Raw genomic sequence first — 20,158 nt, forward strand, 5'->3', positions numbered from 1 at the left:
CCACACATGGTGTCTATGACAGTATAGATAACCAGCCCACACATGGTGGTGGTGTCTATGACAGTATAGATAACCAACCCACACATGGTGTCTATGACAGTATAGATAACCAGCCCACACATGGTGGTGTCTATGACAGTATAGGTAACCAGCCCACACATGGTGGTGTCTATGACAGTATAGATAACCATCCCACACATGGTGTTGGTGTCTATGACAGTATGGATAACCAACCCACACATGGTGGTGTCTATGACAGTATAGATAACCAACCCACACATGGTGTCTATGACAGTACAGATAACCAGCCCACACATGGTGTCTATGACAGTATAGATAACCAACCCACACATGGTGTCTTTGACAGTATAGATAACCAACCCACACATGGTGTCTATGACAGTATATAACCAGCCCGCAAATGGTGGTGGTGTCAATGACTGAAAAGATAACCAACCCACACATGGTGTCTATGACAGTATATAACCAACCCACACATGGTGTTGGTGTCTATGACAGTACAGATAACCAACCCACACATGGTGTCTATGACAGTACAGATAACCAACCCACACATGGTGTCTTTGACAGTATAGATAACCAACCCACACATGGTGTCTATGACAGTATATAACCAGCCCGCAAATGGTGGTGGTGTCAATGACTGAAAAGATAACCAACCCACACATGGTGTCTATGACAGTATATAACCAACCCACACATGGTGTTGGTGTCTATGACAGTACAGATAACCAACCCACACATGGTGTCTATGACAGTACAGATAACCAACCCACACATGGTGTCTATGACAGTATAGATAACCAACCCACACATGGTGTCTATGACAGTATAGATAACCAACCCACACATGGTGTCTATGACAGTATAGATAACCAACACACACATGGTGTCTATGACAGTATAGATAACCAACCCACACATGGTGTCTATGACAGTATGGATAATCAACCCACACATGGTGTCTATGACAGTATAGATAACCAACCCACACATGGTGTCTGTGACAGTATAGATAACCAACCCACACATGGTGGTGTCTATGACAGTACAGATAACCAGCCCACACATGGTGGTGTCTATTACAGTATAGATAACCAGCCCACACATGGTATCTATGACAGTATAGATAACCAGCCCACACATGGTGTCTATGACAGTATGGATAACCAGCCCACAAATGGTGGTGGTGTCAATGACAGTATGGATAACCAGCCCACAAATGGTGGTGGTGTCAATGACAGAATAGATTACCAACCCACACATGGTGTCTATGACAGTACAGATAACCAACCCACACATGGTGTCTATAACAGTATGGATAACCAGCCCACACATGGTGTCTATGACAGTATAGATAACCAGCCCACACATGGTGGTGGTGTCTATGACAGTATGGATAACCAGCCCACACATGGTGTCTATGACAGTATATATAACCAGCCCACACATGGTGGTGTCTATGACAGTATAGATAACCAGCCCACACATGGTGTCTATGACAGTACAGATAACCAGCCCACACATGGTGGTGTCTATGACAGTATAGATAACCATCCCACACATGGTGTTGGTGTCTATGACAGTATGGATAACCAACCCATACATGGTGGTGTCTATGACAGTATAGATAACCAACCCACACATGGTGTCTATGACAGTACAGATAACCAGCCCACACATGGTGGTGTCTATGACAGTATAGATAACCAACCCACACATGGTGTCTATGACAGTATAGATAACCAGCCCACACATGGTGTCTATGACAGTATAGATAACCAACCCACACATGGTGTCTTTGACAGTATAGATAACCAACCCACACATGGTGTCTATGACAGTATATAACCAGCCCGCACATGCTGGTGGTGTCAATGACTGAAAAGATAACCAACCCACACATGGTGTCTATGACAGTATATAACCAACCCACACATGGTGTTGGTGTCTATGACAGTACAGATAACCAACCCACACATGGTGTCTATGACAGTACAGATAACCAACCCACACATGGTGTCTATGACAGTATAGATAACCAGCCCACACATGGTGCCTATGACAGTACAGATAACCAGCCCACACATGGTGGTGTCTATGACAGTATAGATAACCAACCCACACATGGTGCCTATGACAGTATAGATAACCAGCCCACACATGGTGTCTATGACAGTATAGATAACCAACCCACACATGGTGTCTTTGACAGTATAGATAACCAACCCACACATGGTGTCTATGACAGTATAGATAACCAACCCACACATGGTGTCTTTGACATTATAGATAACCATCCCACACATGGTGTTGGTGTCTATGACAGTATGGATAACCAACCCACACATGGTGGTGTCTATGACAGTATAGATAACCAACCCACACATGGTGTCTATGACAGTACAGATAACCAGCCCACACATGGTGGTGTCTATGACAGTATAGATAACCAACACACACATGGTGTCTATGACAGTATAGATAACCAGCCCACACATGGTGTCTATGACAGTATAGATAACCAACCCACACATGGTGTCTTTGACAGTATAGATAACCAACCCACACATGGTGTCTATGACAGTATATAACCAGCCCGCACATGGTGGTGGTGTCAATGACTGAAAAGATAACCAACCCACACATGGTGTCTATGACAGTATATAACCAACCCACACATGGTGTTGGTGTCTATGACAGTACAGATAACCAACCCACACATGGTGTCTATGACAGTACAGATAACCAACCCACACATGGTGTCTATGACAGTATAGATAACCAACCCACACATGGTGTCTATGACAGTATAGATAACCAACCCACACATGGTGTCTATGACAGTATAGATAACCAACCCACACATGGTGTCTATGACAGTATAGATAACCAACCCACACATGGTGTCTATGACAGTATGGATAATCAACCCACACATGGTGTCTATGACAGTATAGATAACCAACCCACACATGGTGTCTGTGACAGTATAGATAACCAACCCACACATGGTGTCTGTGACAGTATGGATAACCAACCCACACTTTCTAGTTAGGAAAGCATCTTTCAAGGTAATAAGCATTTTTCTATGGTTGGCCATGCTTTCCACCTGGCTACCCCTACCACGGTTAACTGCCCAGCACCCTCCACAGCAAATTGCCAAAGCCCCCACCATTTCTCCTTCACCCAAATCCAGATAGCTGATGTTCTGAAAGAGCTGCAAAATCTGGACCCCTACAAATCAGCTGGGCTAGACAATCTGGACCCTCTCTTTCTAAAATGATCTGCCGAAATTATTGCAACCCCATTTACTAGCCTGTTCAACCTTTCTTTCGTGTCGTCTGAGATTCCCAAAGATTGGAAACCTGCCGCGGTCACCCCCCTCTTCAAAAGGGGGAGACACTCTAGAAACTGCTATAGACCTAAATCTATCCTACCCTGCCTTTCTAAGGTCTTCGAAAGCCAAGTTAACAAACAGATGACCGACCATTTCGAATCCCACTGTACTCTCTCCGCTATTCAATCTGGCTTCAGAGCTGGTCATGGGTGCACCTCAGCCACGCTCAAGGTCCTAAACGACATCATAACAGCCATCGATAAGAGACAATACTGTGCAGCCGTATTCATCTACCTGGCCAAGGCTTTCGACTCTGTCAATCACAACATTCTACTTGGCAGACTCAACAGCCTTGGTTTCTCAAATGACTGCCTCGCCTGGTTCACCAACTACTTCGCAGACAGAGTTCAGTGTGTCAAATCGGAGGGCCTGTTGTCCGGACCTCTGGCAGTCTCTATGGGGGTGCCACAGGGTTCAATTCTCGGGCAGACTCTTTTCTCAGTATATATCAATGATCTTGCTCTTGCTGATCCACCTCTACGCAGACGACACCATTCTGTATACTTCTGGCCCTTCCTTGGACACTGTGCTAACTAACCTTCAAACAAGCTTCAATGCCATACAACTCTCCTTCCGTGGCCTCCAACTGCTCTTAAATGCAAGTAAAACTAAATGCATGCTCTTCAACCTATCACTGCCCGCACCTCCAGAATCACTACTCTAAACGGTTCTGACTTAAAATACGTGGACAACTACAAATACCTAGGTGTCTGGTTAGACCGTAAACTCTCCTTCCAGACTCACATTAAACATCTCCAATCCAAAATTAAATCTAGAATTGGGTTTCCTATTTCGCAACAAAGCATCCTTCACTCATGCTGCCAAACATACCCTCGTAAAACTGACCATCCTACCGATCCTTGACTTCGGTGACTTCAGTTACAAAATAGCCTCCAACACTCTACTCAACAAATTGGATGCAGTCTATCACAGTGCCATCCGTTTTGTCACCCTTGTAAAACTGACTATTCTACCGATCCTCCAACACTCTACTCAGCAAACTGGATGCAGTCTATTGCAGTGCCATCCGTTTTGTCACCAAAGTCCCATATTCTACACACCACTGCGACCTGTATGCTCTCGTTGGCTGACCCTCGCTTCATATTCATCGCCAAACCCACTGGCTCCAGGTCATCTATAAGTCTTTGCTAGGTAAAGCCCCACCTTATCTCAGCTCACTGGTCACCATAGCAGCACCCACTCCAGCAGGTATATCTCACTGGTCACCCCCAAAACCAATTCTTCCTTTGGCCGCCTCTCCTTCCAGTTCTCTGCTACCCATGACTGGAACGATCTGCAAAAATCTCTGAAGCTGGAGACTCATATCTCCCTCACTAGCTTTAAACACCAGCTGTCAGAGCAGCTCACAGATCACTGCACCTGTACATAGCCCATCTGTAAATAGCCCATCTACCTACCTCATCCCCTTATTGTATTTATTTATCTTTTTCTGCACCCCAGTATCTCTACTTGCACATTCATCTTCTGCACATTCTACCATTCCAGTGTTTAATTGCTATATTGTAATACTTCGCCACCATGGCCTATTTATTGCCTTAACTCCCTTATCTTACCTCATTTGCACTCACTGTATATAGACTTTTTTCTACTGTATTATTGATTGTATGTTTGTTTATTCCATGTGTAACTCTGTTGTTGTTGTTTGTGTCACACTGCTTTGCTTTATATTGGCCAGTTGCAAATGAGAACTAGCCTGCCAGGTTAAATAAAGGTTAAATAAGATGTAAAAAATTAATTAATTAACACACACATGGTGGTTGTGTCTATGACAGTATACAGTTGAAGTCGGAGGTTTACATACACTTAGGTTGGAGTCATTAAAACTCGTTTTTCAACCACTCCACAAATTTCTTGTTAACAAACTACAGTTTTGGCAAGTCGGTTAGGACATCTACTTTGTGTATGACACAAGTCATTTTTCCAACAATTGTTTACAGACAGATTATTTCACTTATAATTCACTGTATCACAATTCCAGTGGGTCAGAAGTGGCTTAAGGACAATGGCTTAAGGACAACAAAGTCAAGGTATTGGAGCGGCCATCAAAGCCCTGACCTCAACCCTATAGAAAATATGTGGGCAGAACTGAAAAAGCATGTGCGAGCAAGGAGGCCTACAAACCTGACTCAGTTACACCAGCTCTGTCAGGAGCTCTGTCAACTTATTGTGGGAAGCTTGTGGAAGGCTCCCCGAAACATTTGACCCAAGTTAAACAAGTTAAAGGCAATGCTACCAAATACTAAGTGAGTGTATGTAAACTTCTGACCCACTGGGAATGTGATGAAAAAATTAAAAGCTGAAAGAAATAATTCTCTATACTAATATTCTAACATTTCACATTCTTAAAATAAAGTGGTGATCCAGACTGGCCTTAGACTGGAATCTTTACTAGGATAAAATGTCAGGAATTGTGGAAAACTGAGTTTAAATGTATTTGGCCAAGGTGTATGTAGACTTCTGACTTTAATTGTAGATAACCAGCCCACACATGGTGGTGTCTATGACAGTACAGATAACCAACCCACACATGGTGGTGTCTATGACAGTGTAGATAACCAGCCCACACATGGTGGTGTCTATGACAGTACAGATAACCAACCCACACATGGTGGTGTCTATGACAGTGTAGATAACCAGCCCACACATGGTGGTGTCTATGACATTATAGATAACCAACCCACACATGGTGGTGTCTATGACAGTATGGATAACCAACCCACACATGGTGGTGTCTATGACAGTATAGATAACCAACCCACACATGGTGGTGTCTATGACAGTATAGATAACCAACCCACACATGGTGGTGTCTATGACAGTATATTGTGTTTTAACAGTTTTTTTTAAATGCCCGTGTCCTCCAAACCATAAATCAGAAACCTTGTTAAAAACATTGTAAAATAATTCAGAGGCGATTCATCATCTTAACAGTCTATCCATAGACACAGACAGATATCCACAGGGTTGAGGGAGCGATACCCTAAACCTCGTGGGTCAGTGCCTATCCACAGATACAGACAGATATCCACAGGGTTGTGCGTTGAGGGAGAGATACCCTAAACCTCGTGGGTCAGTGCCTATCCACAGACACAGACAGATATCCACAGGGTTGCGGGAGAGATACCCTAAACCTCGTGGGTCAGTGCCTATCCACAGACACAGACAGATATCCACAGGGTTGAGGCAGAGATACCCTAAACCTCGTGGGTCAGTGCCTATCCACAGACACAGACAGATATGCACAGGGTTGTGCGTTGAGGGAGAGATACCCTAAACCTCGTGGGTCGTGGGTCAGTACCTTTGGAGAACCTTTGGAGAACAGAAGCACCAAATAAAACCAACCAATAACAATCCAAGAGGTCTTCAACCATGTTAAAATGTGCCACAATTGCAATAAAAAGACATTTTTTATTGTATAAGGTAACTGTTTTCCATACTACATAGTGAAGTACACAGTAGATTAGATCTGATAAACAGAAGGGTGTCAGTTCTCCATGTTTCAACCTGGATCTCTTCTCCCTCGTTGCAAAACAGCAAAGTCTAGACTCAGTCGCCCCTGTGTGTGAATGATCCCTGGCTGTCAGCCAATAGCAACGCAGTATCGCAGTCCCGAATGGAAAATGGTGTTGCACCAGGGTCCCTTGGCTTGGTGAGGAAACAGAGGAGGAGGACGAAGAGTGGGAATGAGAGAAGGCCTCAGGCCGTCGCGGTTGTATGGACATAGTTGTGTTGGGGGGGGGAGGGGGGGGGGGGGGTTCTGTATTCTAGAACCCGTCAGTTACTGGGCTGCGTTGGAAGGAACCTTTTTGAGGGTAAAGTTGGACCAGTTTACTGCAACCTTCTGACGGGTCTGTTTAGCAGAGTCAAGGCAAAACCTACAGAGAGGAGAGAGATATATCAGTATCTGGTTCAATGAACAGGAGGCTGGTGGTGGCAAAACAACAAACAAAACAAGGGCCAGTTTCCCAGACAAAGACCAAGTTTAGTCTTCTTAGACTGAGAATCTCTTGTCTGTTTGGTAAAGCGGCCCCTAAATGTTTCGGATCGTCACCGAGGCCGAGCGTTACCTTTTGAAGTATTCCACCTCACGATCAATCTCATCCATTTCTTTTGGGTCCACGTCTTTAGGGAGAAACACATCGTCTAGGGGAGAAGGAAACAGGACAGAAACATCACAACCAACGAACGAACGGTCACGCTGTCTGATCGCTTTAACATTCACACTGACGTCTCCCTTCCTACATGTATTACACAAGAGACAGTCAACGAGAGGATTGTCTAAACTAACGTACCTGACATGTCTCCTCTCCTACAACACAAGAGACAGTCAACTAGAGGGGTATCTAAACTAACGTACCTGACATGTCTCCTCTCCTACTACATTTATAACACAAGAGACAGTCAACGAGAGGGTTGTCTAAACTAACGTACCTGACATGTCTCCTCTCCTACTACATTTATAACACAAGAGACAGTCAACTAAAGGGGTAACTAAACTAACGTACCGATGTTGCGGCTGGTTTTCTCTCCCTTGTTCTTGTTCTTCTTATTCTTCCCCTTGGGTTGCTGCTGCTGCTGGGCTTGGTTGTGATTGGTTGAGGTGACAGAGTGACCTTTGGCCTCTTGCTCCTCCCCCTTCCCTCTTTGGGTGCTGGGAGCACCAGAGCTACTCACTGTCCCGTTGGTGGCCTGCTGACGGGTGGGTCTGGTCTCCTCCGCCCTCCTTGCCCCGGTTCTCTGGCTCTCAGCCGAGTGAGGTGGTGGTTTGGAACCAGAACCAGCCTTAGAACCCACAGCATCAGAACTGTTGGAAACAGTTTTCTGCAACTCCGCAGCTGCTTTGGATCCGGGTCTGGTCTGGTTCTGTTCTGGAGGCAGCTGGTCCTGACGTTGCTGCTTCTTGCCCTTCTTCAGCTTACCAGCCCCAACATTAACCCCAGGAGTAGGAGTAGTAATGTTCTTACCAGCCCCAGCATTAACCCCAGACCCAGGAGTAGTAATGTTCTTGCCAGCCCCAACATTAACCCCAGGAGTAGTAATGTTCTTGCCAGCCCCAACATTAACCCCAGGAGTAGTAATGTTCTTGCCAGCCCCAGCATTAACCCCAGACCCAGGAGTAGTAATGTTCTTGCCAGCCCCAACATTAACCCCAGGAGTAGGAGTAGTAATGTTCTTGCCAGCCCCAGCATTAACCCCAGACCCAGGAGTAGTAATGTTCTTACCAGCCCCAGCATTAACCCCAGGAGTAGGAGTAGTAATGTTCTTACCAGCCCCAACATTAACCCCAGGAGTAGGGGTAGTAATGTTCCTACCAGCCCCAGCATTAACCCCAGGAGTAGGAGTAGTCATGTTCTTGGGCTCCGCTGGGGTCTCCTCTTTAGGCTTAGCTACCTTAATAGAGGCCTGGGTCTGGATCGAAGCAGGGGCCTGGTGTTTATTCTCAGGCCTAGCAGAGGGGCACCTCTCTGGGGAGCGCACCCGGATCAGCTTGGAGAGGCTGGGGGTGGTGTGGAGCCTCTGAACATCCTTCGCCCCAGTACCAGCCGCAGCCCATGGTCCCCCTACCCCAGGTACAGTAGCACAAGCCGGGGGTGAGATGGGGCCGATGGGAGAGTTGTCCCGGGGATGGGCCTCCTCCCAGCCGCTGACCAGGTCCAGATGGCTCTTGAAGGTACCCAGGGAGAGAGGGGCCAGGTCGAGGTCTATCTGTTGCAGGTCAGAGCAGGAGGAGCCGTTGAGGTGGGAGAGAAGATGGTTGCCCTCCAGAGTAGCCGCTTTTTTGGGGAAGTCATTCACATCCAGGTTGAGGTCGTACATGGAGAACGAGGCCCGGATAGAGTCCTGCAAGGTCAAAGGTCAACGTTTTTATTTTGGAAAAGAGAAGAAAAGCGGCAATAAATTTAATAAACCAACATTTAAAACAGCTAAAAATGCCTTAAATCAGTTTCAACTGTTTCTCAGATTGCAGAGAGGATACACTCTCGGAAACACTGAAATTAACAGATTAAGGACCGGTTTCATAGACAGATTAAGGACTGGTTTCATAGACAGATTAAGGACTGGTTTCATAGACAGATTAAGGACTGGTTTCATAGACAGATTAAGGACTGGTTTCATGAACAGATTAAGGACTAGTTTCATAGTCAGATTAAGGACTGGTTTCATGGACAGATTAAGGACTGGTTTCATAGACAGATTAAGGACCGGTTTCATAGATTAAGGACTGGTTTCATGGACAGATCATAGCACTGTTTCATAGACAGATTAGGGACTGGTTTCATAGACAGATTAAGGACTGGTTTCATAAACAGATTAAGGACCAGTTTCATAGACAGATTAAGCACTGGTTTCATAGACAGATTAAGGACTGGTTTCATGGACAGATTAAGGACTGGTTTCATGGACAGATTAAGGACCAGTTTCATAGACAGATTAAGCACTGGTTTCATAGACAGATTAAGGACTGGTTTCATAGACAGATTAAGGACTGGTTTCATGGACAGATTAAGGACTGGTTTCATAGACAGATTAAAGACTGGTTTCATAGACAGATTAAGGACTGGTTTCATAGACAGATTAAGGACTGGTTTCATAGTCAGATAAAGGACTGGTTTCATGGACAGATTAAGGACTGGTTTCATAGACACATTAAGGACCGGTTTCATAGATTAAGGACTGGTTTCATGGACAGATCATAGCACTGTTTCATAGACAGATTAAGGACTGGTTTCATAAACAGATTAAGGACTGGTTTCATAGACAGATTAAGGACTGGTTTCATAGACAGATTAAGGACCAGTTTCATAGACAGATTAAGGACTGGTTTCATAGACAGATTAAGGACTGGTTTCATAGACAGATTAAGGACTGGTTTCATGGGCAGATTAAGGACTGGTTTCATGGACAGATTAAGGACTGGTTTCATAGACAGATTAAGGACTGGTTTCATAGACAAATTAAGGACTGGTTTCATAGACAGATTAAGGACCGGTTTCATGGACAGATTAAGGACCGGTTTAATGGACAGATTAAGGACTGGTTTCATAGACAGATTAAGGACTGGTTTCATAGACAGATTAAGGACTGGTTTCATGGACAGATTAAGGACTGGTTTCATGGACAGATTAAGGACTGGTTTCATGGACAGATTAAGGACTGGTTTCATAGACAGATTAAGGACTGGTTTCATAGACAGATTAAGGACTGGTTTCATGGACAGATTAAGGTTTCATAGACAGATTAAGGACTGGTTTAATGGACAGATTAAGGACTGGTTTCATGGACAGATTAAGGTTTCATAGACAGATTAAGGACTGGTTTCATAGACAGATTAATGACTGATTTCATGGACAGATTAAGCCTCAATACAATAGGCCCTGCCATAGACTAGTGTCATGTCCAGAGGGTGTCAAGCTAACTCAATACAATAGGTCCTGCCATAGACTAGTGTCCTGTCCAGGGGGTGTCGCTGCCTCAATACAATAGGTCTGGACATATTTATTTCTCCTTTATTTAACCAACAAGTTCTCATTTACAACTGCGACCTGGCCAAGATAAAGCAAAGCAGTTTGACACAAACAACACAGAGTTACACATGGAATAAACAACAACACAGAGTTACACATGGAATAAACAAACATACAGTCAATAACACCATAGAGTGAAGTCTATATACAGTGTGTGCAAATGGCGTGAGGAGGTAAGGCAATAAATAGGCCATAGTAGCGAAGTAATTACAATTTATCAAAATTAACACTGGAGTGATAGATGAGCAGATGATGATGTTCAAGTAGAAATACTGCTGTGCAAAAGAGCAGAAAAGTAAATAAAAAACAATATGGGGATGAGGTAGGTAGATTGGGTGGGCTATTTACAGATGGACTATGTACAGCTGCAGCGATCAGTTAGTTGCTCAGATAGCTGATGTTTAAAGTTGGTGAGGGAGATATACGTCTCCAGATTCAGCTATTTTTGCAATTCGTTCCGGTCGTTGGCAGCAGAGAACTGGAAGGCAGCCAAATGACGTGTTGGCTTTGGGGATGACCAGTGAGATATACCTGCTGGAGTGCGTGCTACGGGTGTTGTTATCGTGACCAGTGAGCTGAGATAAGGCAGAGCTTTACCCAGCATGGACCTTTTGCTGACCTGGAGCCAGTGGGTCTGGCGATGAATATGTAGCGAGGGCCAGCCGACTAGAGCACACAGGTCGCAGTGGTGGGTGGTATATGGGGCTTTGGTGACAAAACGGATGGCACTGCGATAGACTGCATCCAATTTGTTGAGTAGAGTGTTGGAGGCTATTTTGTAACTGAAGTCACCGAAGTCAAGGATCGGTAGGATGGTCAGTTTTACGAGGGTATGTTTGGCAGCATGAGTGAAGGATGCTTTGTTGCGAAATAGGAAACCCAATTCTAGATTTAATTTTTTGATTGGAGATGTTTAATGTGAGTCTGGAAGGAGAGTTTACGGTCTAACCAGACACCTAGGTATTTGTAGTTGTCCACGTATTTTAAGTCAGAACCGTTTAGAGTAGTGATTCTGGAGGTGCGGGCAGTGATCGGTTGAAGAGCATGCATTTAGTTTTACTTGCATTTAAGAGCAGTTGGAGGCCACGGAAGGAGAGTTGTATGGCATTGAAGCTCGTTTGAAGGTTAGTTAGCACAGTGTCCAAGGAAGGGCCAGAAGTATACAGAATGGTGTTGTCTGCGTAGAGGTGGATCAGCAAGAGCAAGATCATTGATATATACTGAGAAAAGAGTCGGCCCGAGAATTGAACCCTGTGGCACCCCCATAGAGACTGCCAGAGGTCCGGACAACAGGCCCTCCGATTTGACACACTGAACTCTGTCTGCGAAGTAGTTGGTGAACCAGGCGAGGCAGTCATTTGAGAAACCAAGGCTGTTGAGTCTGCCAAGTAGAATGTTGTGATTGACAGAGTCGAAAGCCTTGGCCAGGTAGATGAATACGGCTGCACAGTATTGTCTCTTATCGATGGCTGTTATGATGTCGTTTAGGACCTTGAGCGTGGCTGAGGTGCACCCATGACCAGCTCTGAAGCCAGATTGAATAGCGGAGAGGGTACAGTGGGATTCGAAATGGTCGGTCATCTGTTTGTTAACTTGGCTTTCGAAGACCTTAGAAAGGCAGGGTAGGATAGATTTAGGTCTATAGCAGTTTCTAGAGTGTCTCCCCCTTTTGAAGAGGGGGGTGACCGCGGCAGGTTTCCAATCTTTGGGAATCTCAGACGACACGAAAGAGAGGTTGAACAGGCTAGTAAATGGGGTTGCAATAATTTCGGCAGATCATTTTAGAAAGAGAGGGTCCAGATTGTCTAGCCCAGCTGATTTGTAGGGGTCCAGATTTTGCAGCTCTTTCAGAACATCAGCTATCTGGATTTGGGTGAAGGAGAAATGGTGGGGGCTTTGGCAATTTGCTGTGGAGGGTGCTGGGCAGTTAACCGGGGTAGGGGTAGCCAGGTGGAAAGCATGGCCAACCATAGAAAAATGCTTATTACCTTGAAAGATGCTTTCCTAACTAGAAAGTGTGGGTTGGTTATCCATACTGTCACAGACACCATGTGTGGGTTGGTTATCTATACTGTCACAGACACCATGTGTGGGTTGGTTATCTATACTGTCATAGACACCATGTGTGGGTTGGTTATCCATACTGTCATAGACACCATGTGTGAGTTGGTTATCTATACTGTCATAGACACCATGTGTGGGTTGGTTATCTATACTGTCATAGACACCATGTGTGGGTTGGTTATCTATACTGTCATAGACACCATGTGTGGGTTGGTTATCTGTACTGTCATAGACACCATGTGTGGGTTGGTTATCTGTACTGTCATAGACACCAACACCATGTGTGGGTTGGTTATATACTGTCATAGACACCATGTGTGGGTTGGTTATCTTTTCAGTCATTGACACCACCACCATGTGCGGGCTGGTTATATACTGTCATAGACACCATGTGTGGGCTGGTTATCTATACTGTCATAGACACCATGTGTGGGTTGGTTATCTATACTGTCATAGACACCACCATGTGTGGGCTGGTTATCTGTACTGTCATAGACACCATGTGTGGGTTGGTTATCTATACTGTCATAGACACCACCATGTGTGGGTTGGTTATTCATACTGTCATAGACACCAACACCATGTGTGGGATGGTTATCTATACTGTCATAGACACCACCATGTGTGGGCTGGTTATCTATACTGTCATAGACACCACCATGTGTGGGCTGGTTATCTATACTGTCATAGACACCATGTGTGGGTTGGTTATCTATACTGGCATAGACACCACCACCATGTGTGGGCTGGTTATCTATACTGTCATAGACACCATGTGTGGGCTGGTTATCCATACTGTCATAGACACCACCACCATGTGTGGGCTGGTTATCTATACTGTCATAGACACCATGTGTGGGCTGGTAATCTATTCTGTCATTGACACCACCACCATTTGTGGGCTGGTTATCCATACTGTCATTGACACCACCACCATTTGTGGGCTGGTTATCCATACTGTCATAGACACCATGTGTAAGCTGGTTATCTATACTGTCATAGACACCATGTGTGGGCTGGTTATCTATACTGTCATAGACACCACCATGTGTGGGCTGGTTATCTGTACTGTCATAGACATCAGCATGTGTGGGCTGGTTATCTATACTGTCATAGACACCACCATGTGTGGGCTGGTTATCTATACTGTCATAGACACCACCATGTGTGGGCTGGTTATCTGTACTGTCATAGACACCATGTGTGGGCTGGTTATCTATACTGTCATAGACACCACCACCATGTGTGGGCTGGTTATCTATACTGTCATAGACACCACCACCATGTGTTAGTGCAGACCGCCACAGGATGTTTTTGTGCTGGTCGAGGGCAGTCAGGTCTGGAGTGAACCAAGGACTATATCTGTTCCTGGTTCTACATTTTTTGAAAGGGGCATGCTTATTTAAGATGGTGAGGAAATTACTTTTAAGGAACGACTAGGCATCCTCTACTGACGGGATGAGGTCAACATCCTTCCAGGATACCCGGGCTAGGTCGATTAGAAAGGCCTAGGGAGCGTTTGACAGTGATGAGTGGTGGTCGTTTGACCGCGGGCCCATAGCGGATGTATTTGGTGTATTTAGAGGGCAAGTTGATCAGGATGACGTCTATGAGGCCCGTGTTTACATATTTGGGTTGTGCCTGGTGGGTTCCTTGATAATTTGTGTGAGATTGAGGGCATCTAGCTTAGATTGTAGGACTGCCGGGATGTTAAGCGTATCCCAGTTTAGGTCACCTAACAGAACGAACTCTGAAGATAGATGGGAGGCAATCAATTCACAGGGCACAGCTGGGAGCTGGGGGGGGTCTGTGACAGGCAGCAACAGTGAGAGACTTATTTCTGGAGATTCATTTTTAAAATTAGAAGCTTGAACTGCTTGGGCATAGACCTGGAAAGTATGACATTACTTTGCAGGCTATCTCTGGAGTAGATTGCAACTTCTCCCCCTTTCGGCAGCTCTATCTTGACGGAAATTGTTGTAGTTGGATATGGAAACCTCAGAATTTTCGGTGGCCTTCCTAAGCCAGGATTCAGACAAGGCAAGGACATCAGGGTTGGCGGACTGTGCTAACAGCAGTGAGTAAAACAAAGTTAGGGAGGAGGCTTCTGATGTTAACATGCATGAAACCAAGGCTTTTTCCTGTTACAGAAGTCAACAAATGAGAACGCCTGGGGAGACACAGGGCCTGGGTTAACCTCCACATCACCCGAGGAACAGAGGAGTAGTAGGATGAGGGTATGGCTGAAGGCTATCAAGACTGGTCGTCTAGTGCGTTGGGGACAGAGAATGAAAGGGGCAGATTTCTGGGCAAGGTAAAATATACTAGTGACGTGTCCAGAGGTATGTTAGTTTAGATAACCCTCTAGTTGACTGTCAAGCTGGCTCAATACAGACACAGGAGATACTATTCTGGCTCAGACAAACTTACTTTACAATATAACAAGAGACAACCATTAGGCGATAACTACATGTTATCAGTGGGCCCATTATGATCTTTTACATTTTTCGCCTAATTCTTTTTTATACGTTTAGTTTTTCTAAGGTTCAGATTTTTTAGTCCTTCATAAATCACACTTTGTTTATAGAAAAACAACCGAATTGGTTCTAAATCTGTAAGAATACATAAAAACAACAGCAGGAGACCACTGAGGAATCGACCACATTTTTTGTTTTGGTGTGATTGCCGAGTTTACTAAACAAATCACCACTGGATCAATGCAAATAATCACGGTATCATTCTGCCAGGTGAGCCATAGACTACACTGTAGTTAACATTTCATTAATTGAGAAGTTTTTTGGGGGGGAAAGCCTTTCCATCTACCAGAAGATGGTCATCATTAGCATCATCGCTAACGGCTACACAAAGTGGTAGGAAAACAGACAGGGGCATTCTTGTGTTAGCATCATCGCTAACGGCTATACAAAGTTAATAGATTTTCGAATAAATTCAATACATTTATACTGAACGAAAATATAAAAACTCAACTTGCAACAATTTCAAAAGATTTTACCGAGTTTACATTTCATATTATGAAATCAGTCAATTGAAATAAAATCATTAAACCCTGGATTTCAATTGACTGGGCAGTGTCGCAGGCATGGGTGGGAGTGGGTGGGCCCAGGCCAAACCATTGAGGAGCCAGGCCAAACCATTGAGGAGCCATGCCAAACCATTGAGGAGCCAGGCCAAACCATTGAGGAGCCAGGCCAAACCATTGAGGAGCCAGGCCAAACCATTGAGGAGCCAGGCCAAACCATTGAGGAGCCAGGCCAAACCATTGAGGAGCCATGCCAAACCATTGAGGAGCCAGGCCAAACCATTGAGGAGCCAGGCCAAACCATTGAGGAGCCAGGCCAAACCATTGAGGAGCCAGGCCAAACCATTGAGGAGCCAGGCCAAACCATTGAGGAGCCAGGCCAAACCATTGAGGAGCAAGGCCAAACCATTGAGGAGCCAGGCCAAACCATTGAGGAGCCAGGCCAAACCATTGAGGAGCCAGGCCAAACCATTGAGGAGCCAGGCCAAACCATTGAGGAGCCAGGCCAAACCATTGAGGAGCCAGGCCAAACCATTGAGGAGCCAGGCCCAGCTAATCAGAATATGTTTTTCCCCACAAAAAAGGCTTTATTACAGACAGAAATGCTCCTCAGCTTCATCAGCTGTCCTGGTGGCTGGTCTCAGACGATTCTGCAGGTCGTGGACCTCAGATGATCCTGCACGTGAAGAAGCCGGCTGTGAAGGTCCTGGACTGGTGTGGTTACAACGTGGTCTGCGGTTATGAGGCCGGTTGGACGTGCTGACAAATTCCCTAAAACGATGTTGTAGGCGGCTTATGGTTGAGAAATTAACATCAAATTCTCTGGCAACAGCTCTTGCTGACATTCCTGCAGTCATCATGCCAATTGCACAATCTGTCAAAACTTGAGCCATCAGCAGCATTCTGTTGTGTGACAAAACTGCACATTTTAAAGTGGCCTTTTACTGTCCCCAGCACAAGGTGCACCTGTGTGATGATCATGATGTTCAATCAGCTTCTTTGATATGCCACACCTGTCAGGTGGATGTTAACAAATTTGTGTAGAAAATTAAGCTTTATCTGCATGTGGAACATTTCTAGAACCTTTTATTTCAGCTCATGAAACATGGGACCAACACTTTACATGTTGTGTTTATATTTCTGTTCAGTATAGTTGATTTCCTACTAAATTCGATCAAAAAAATGTGGTTGAATTCCTTCCGCCTTCCGGATTTTATAGTGCCCTACATATGTACAATAATCATATGAGTCCCAGATGGCTCCCGGACAATGATCATATGAGTCCCAGATGGCTCCCTATTCCCTATATAGTACATTAGTTTTGCCCATGGGCCCTGGTTAAAAGTAGCGCACTATTTAGGGAATAGGGAGTCATTTGGGATGCCTTACCTTGATGGTGTTTTTGATCTCCTCTAGCCGAGAGGTCAGGAAGGAGTTGACCCTCTCTAGTTCCAGCTGGGGCCACTCCAGCAGCCGACTAGCCTCCGGGCCCTCACCGTACTCCACATCCTCCTCCTCCTCCTCCTCCTCCTCCAGGCTGAGGTGGTCTGGGTCCTCACTGGGCTCTGGAGGGGTGGAGGGGGGGTCGCTACCAGCTCCCTCACCATCACCACTACCCGCCTGGGTCTGCTTCTCCTGAGGTGGGGAGAGACAGACAGATGGATCGACAGGAGGCCGTCATTGTAAATAAGAATTTGTTCATAACTGACTTGCCTAGTTAAATCAAGGTTAAACAAAAATAAAATTAGACAGGACAGACAGTCTCACTACAGAAACAGGAGACAGACTAGTGTCCTGTCCAGGGGGTGTCCTGTACATCAGAAACAGGAGATAGACTAGTGTCCTGGTACATCAAGCAGTCTCACTACAGAAACAGGAAATAGACTAGTGTCCTGTCCAGGGGGTGTCCTGGTACATCAAGCTGTCTCACTATAGAAACAGGAGATAGACTAGTGTCCTGGTACATCAAGCTGTCTCACTACAGAAACAGGAGATAGACTAGTGTCCTGTCCAGGGGGTGTACTGTACATCAAGCTGTCTCACTATAGAAACAGGATGTAGACTAGTGTCCTGTCCAGGGGGTGTCCTGGTACATCAAGCTGTCTCACTATAGAAACAGGAGATAGACTAGTGTCCTGTCCTGTCCAGGGGGTGTCCTGGTACATCAAGCTGTCTCACTACAGAAACAGGATATAGACTAGTGTCCTGTCCAGGGGGTGTCCTGTACATCAAGCCGTCTCACTACAGAAACAGGAGATAGACTAGTGTCCTGTCCAGGGGGTGTCCTGTACATCAAGCTGCCTCACACTACAGAAACAGGAGATAGACTAGTGTCCTGTCCAGGGGGTGTCCTGGTAAATGAAGCTGTCTCACTACAGAAACAGGATATAGACTAGTGTCCTGTCCAGGAGGTGTCCTGTACATCAAGCTGCCTCACACTACAGAAACAGGATATAGACTAGTGTCCTGTCCAGGGGGTGTCCTGTACATCAAGCTGTCTCACTACAGAAACAGGAGATTACTACCAATATTACATCCTACTTACACAAATACATATTTAGATGTTCTGAACCAATACTTTAAGATGTATTAACTGATCTGTATTGATGAGTATTCCCACCACGTCATGTGACATCACCTTCTTCTTCTGTTTATGGCGTGCCCGCTTGGCAGCCTTAGCGCTGTTGGCTGGTTTGTGCTCTGAGGAGTTGATGAAGTCCAGCAGCTCGTCCACGTCTCGGTGGTCGATGGAGGTGGACACGGCCGGGTCAGAGTCCCGTCTCTGGGGAAGACACTCCTCCTTACGACGCGTCAGCCGGGACCGGAGCTTCTCTCGGATCTCTGTGTAGTTACGGCTGGTCGGAGCCGCCGGGGGCTAGAGGGATGGACAGGATATGATCAGAGGAGAGATAACCCTTATTTAATAGGATGCGTTTCATTTCAATTACTTGCTGCCTTCCTTTGCCCTTTGGTCACTCCCCTTAGGTGACAGAAACAGAAACAAGCCACCTCAGATTTAGGGGAAGGACGGCAGAAGGGAGGAGAGCATCTCTATGGATTGAAACCCAGCCATGATTTAGCTTTTTGTGTGTTTATTGGCTAGAGAGAGAGAGACCAAGATGAAAGGTAGGACAGAGAGTGCTGAAAGAGCAGTGTGTTGAATTCCGACCCATGCTGGCAGTGGTATATCGTTCATGTCCTCCACGGGTAGCAGCTTAGACTGCTAGACCACCCCAGGTCACCGGATTTCACTATCCTTTATTTAACTAGGCAAGTCAGTTAAGAACAAATTATTATTTACAATCACGGCCTAGTGGGTTATAACGGCCTTGTTCAGGGAAAGAACGACAGATTTTTACCTTGTCAGCTCAAGGATTCGATCCAGCAACCTTTCAGTTACTGGTCCAGCTCACTAACCACTAGGTTACCTGCCGCCCCGACCAAATGAGTTTACATTTAGCCCCAACGTGAACAATGTGGCAAAGGAAAAGCTCTCCATAAATGCTATTAGAAGACATACAACACGGTGTCAGAAGAAGTCACTGTAGCAGCAGTCAAATTACTTTTGTCAATCAATGCTTATATTGTTATTTTAATGCTATTTCAATCAATGACAAAGTGTGCCATACTATACATTAGGGCTGAGAATTGCCAGGGACCTCACGATATCCTGATGGCATATGTATTGCGATTCGATACTGCGATTTGTTTCATTGCGAATCGATGTTCCAAACGGGCCTACGAGAACCCCCCGGGTGACTAATTCTTGGGGAAAAAGCCCAAATGTAAACGAAAATCTGTTTTTGTGGGGAAATTAGCGAGCAATGTTGTAGTATAAAAGTTGTCATTGACAATCAACAATGTACAAGAGGGTGGGATTTTCATTTTGGTCGACAAGTAGCCATAATCGGGGAGGTATAGTGCTCATAAAAACAGGTTCACGCTTTCTTCCGATATTGCTTGATCAGTTGGTAGGACCATTAGCTGGCCAAAATGAAAAGTGATCCCAAATACATTAACAGTATTGCAATAGTTCTGAATGATTTTTAGATTTCAGGTAGCAAAGTAATCAATATCCTATTCTAC

The 20,158-nt window shown here is 45.3% G+C and overlaps 1 protein-coding gene across 2 annotated transcripts in view; it reads right to left on the minus strand.

Annotated features, from left to right (window-relative positions):
- Positions 1-6,830: 6,830 nt before the first annotated feature.
- LOC139366593 (protein FAM193B-like) overlaps positions 6,831-20,158 on the minus strand; it is a 34,340-nt gene continuing 21,012 nt past the window's right edge. Inside the window, exons 7-11 of one of the 2 annotated variants that reach the window (XM_071104269.1) lie at positions 18,693-18,947; positions 17,462-17,707; positions 7,948-9,283; positions 7,510-7,585; positions 6,831-7,317 (exon numbers count right to left, since the gene is read on the minus strand). In XM_071104269.1, the coding sequence (XP_070960370.1) occupies positions 7,221-7,317; positions 7,510-7,585; positions 7,948-9,283; positions 17,462-17,707; positions 18,693-18,947 (2,010 nt within the window). In that variant the 3' untranslated portion in view covers positions 6,831-7,220. The remainder of the gene's footprint in view (positions 7,318-7,509; positions 7,586-7,947; positions 9,284-17,461; positions 17,708-18,692; positions 18,948-20,158) is intronic. The other variant, XM_071104270.1, reaches the window with a different exon arrangement.

This window comes from Oncorhynchus clarkii, chromosome 14 (assembly GCF_045791955.1).
Source record: "Oncorhynchus clarkii lewisi isolate Uvic-CL-2024 chromosome 14, UVic_Ocla_1.0, whole genome shotgun sequence".
NCBI classification, from domain to species: domain Eukaryota; kingdom Metazoa; phylum Chordata; class Actinopteri; order Salmoniformes; family Salmonidae; genus Oncorhynchus; species Oncorhynchus clarkii.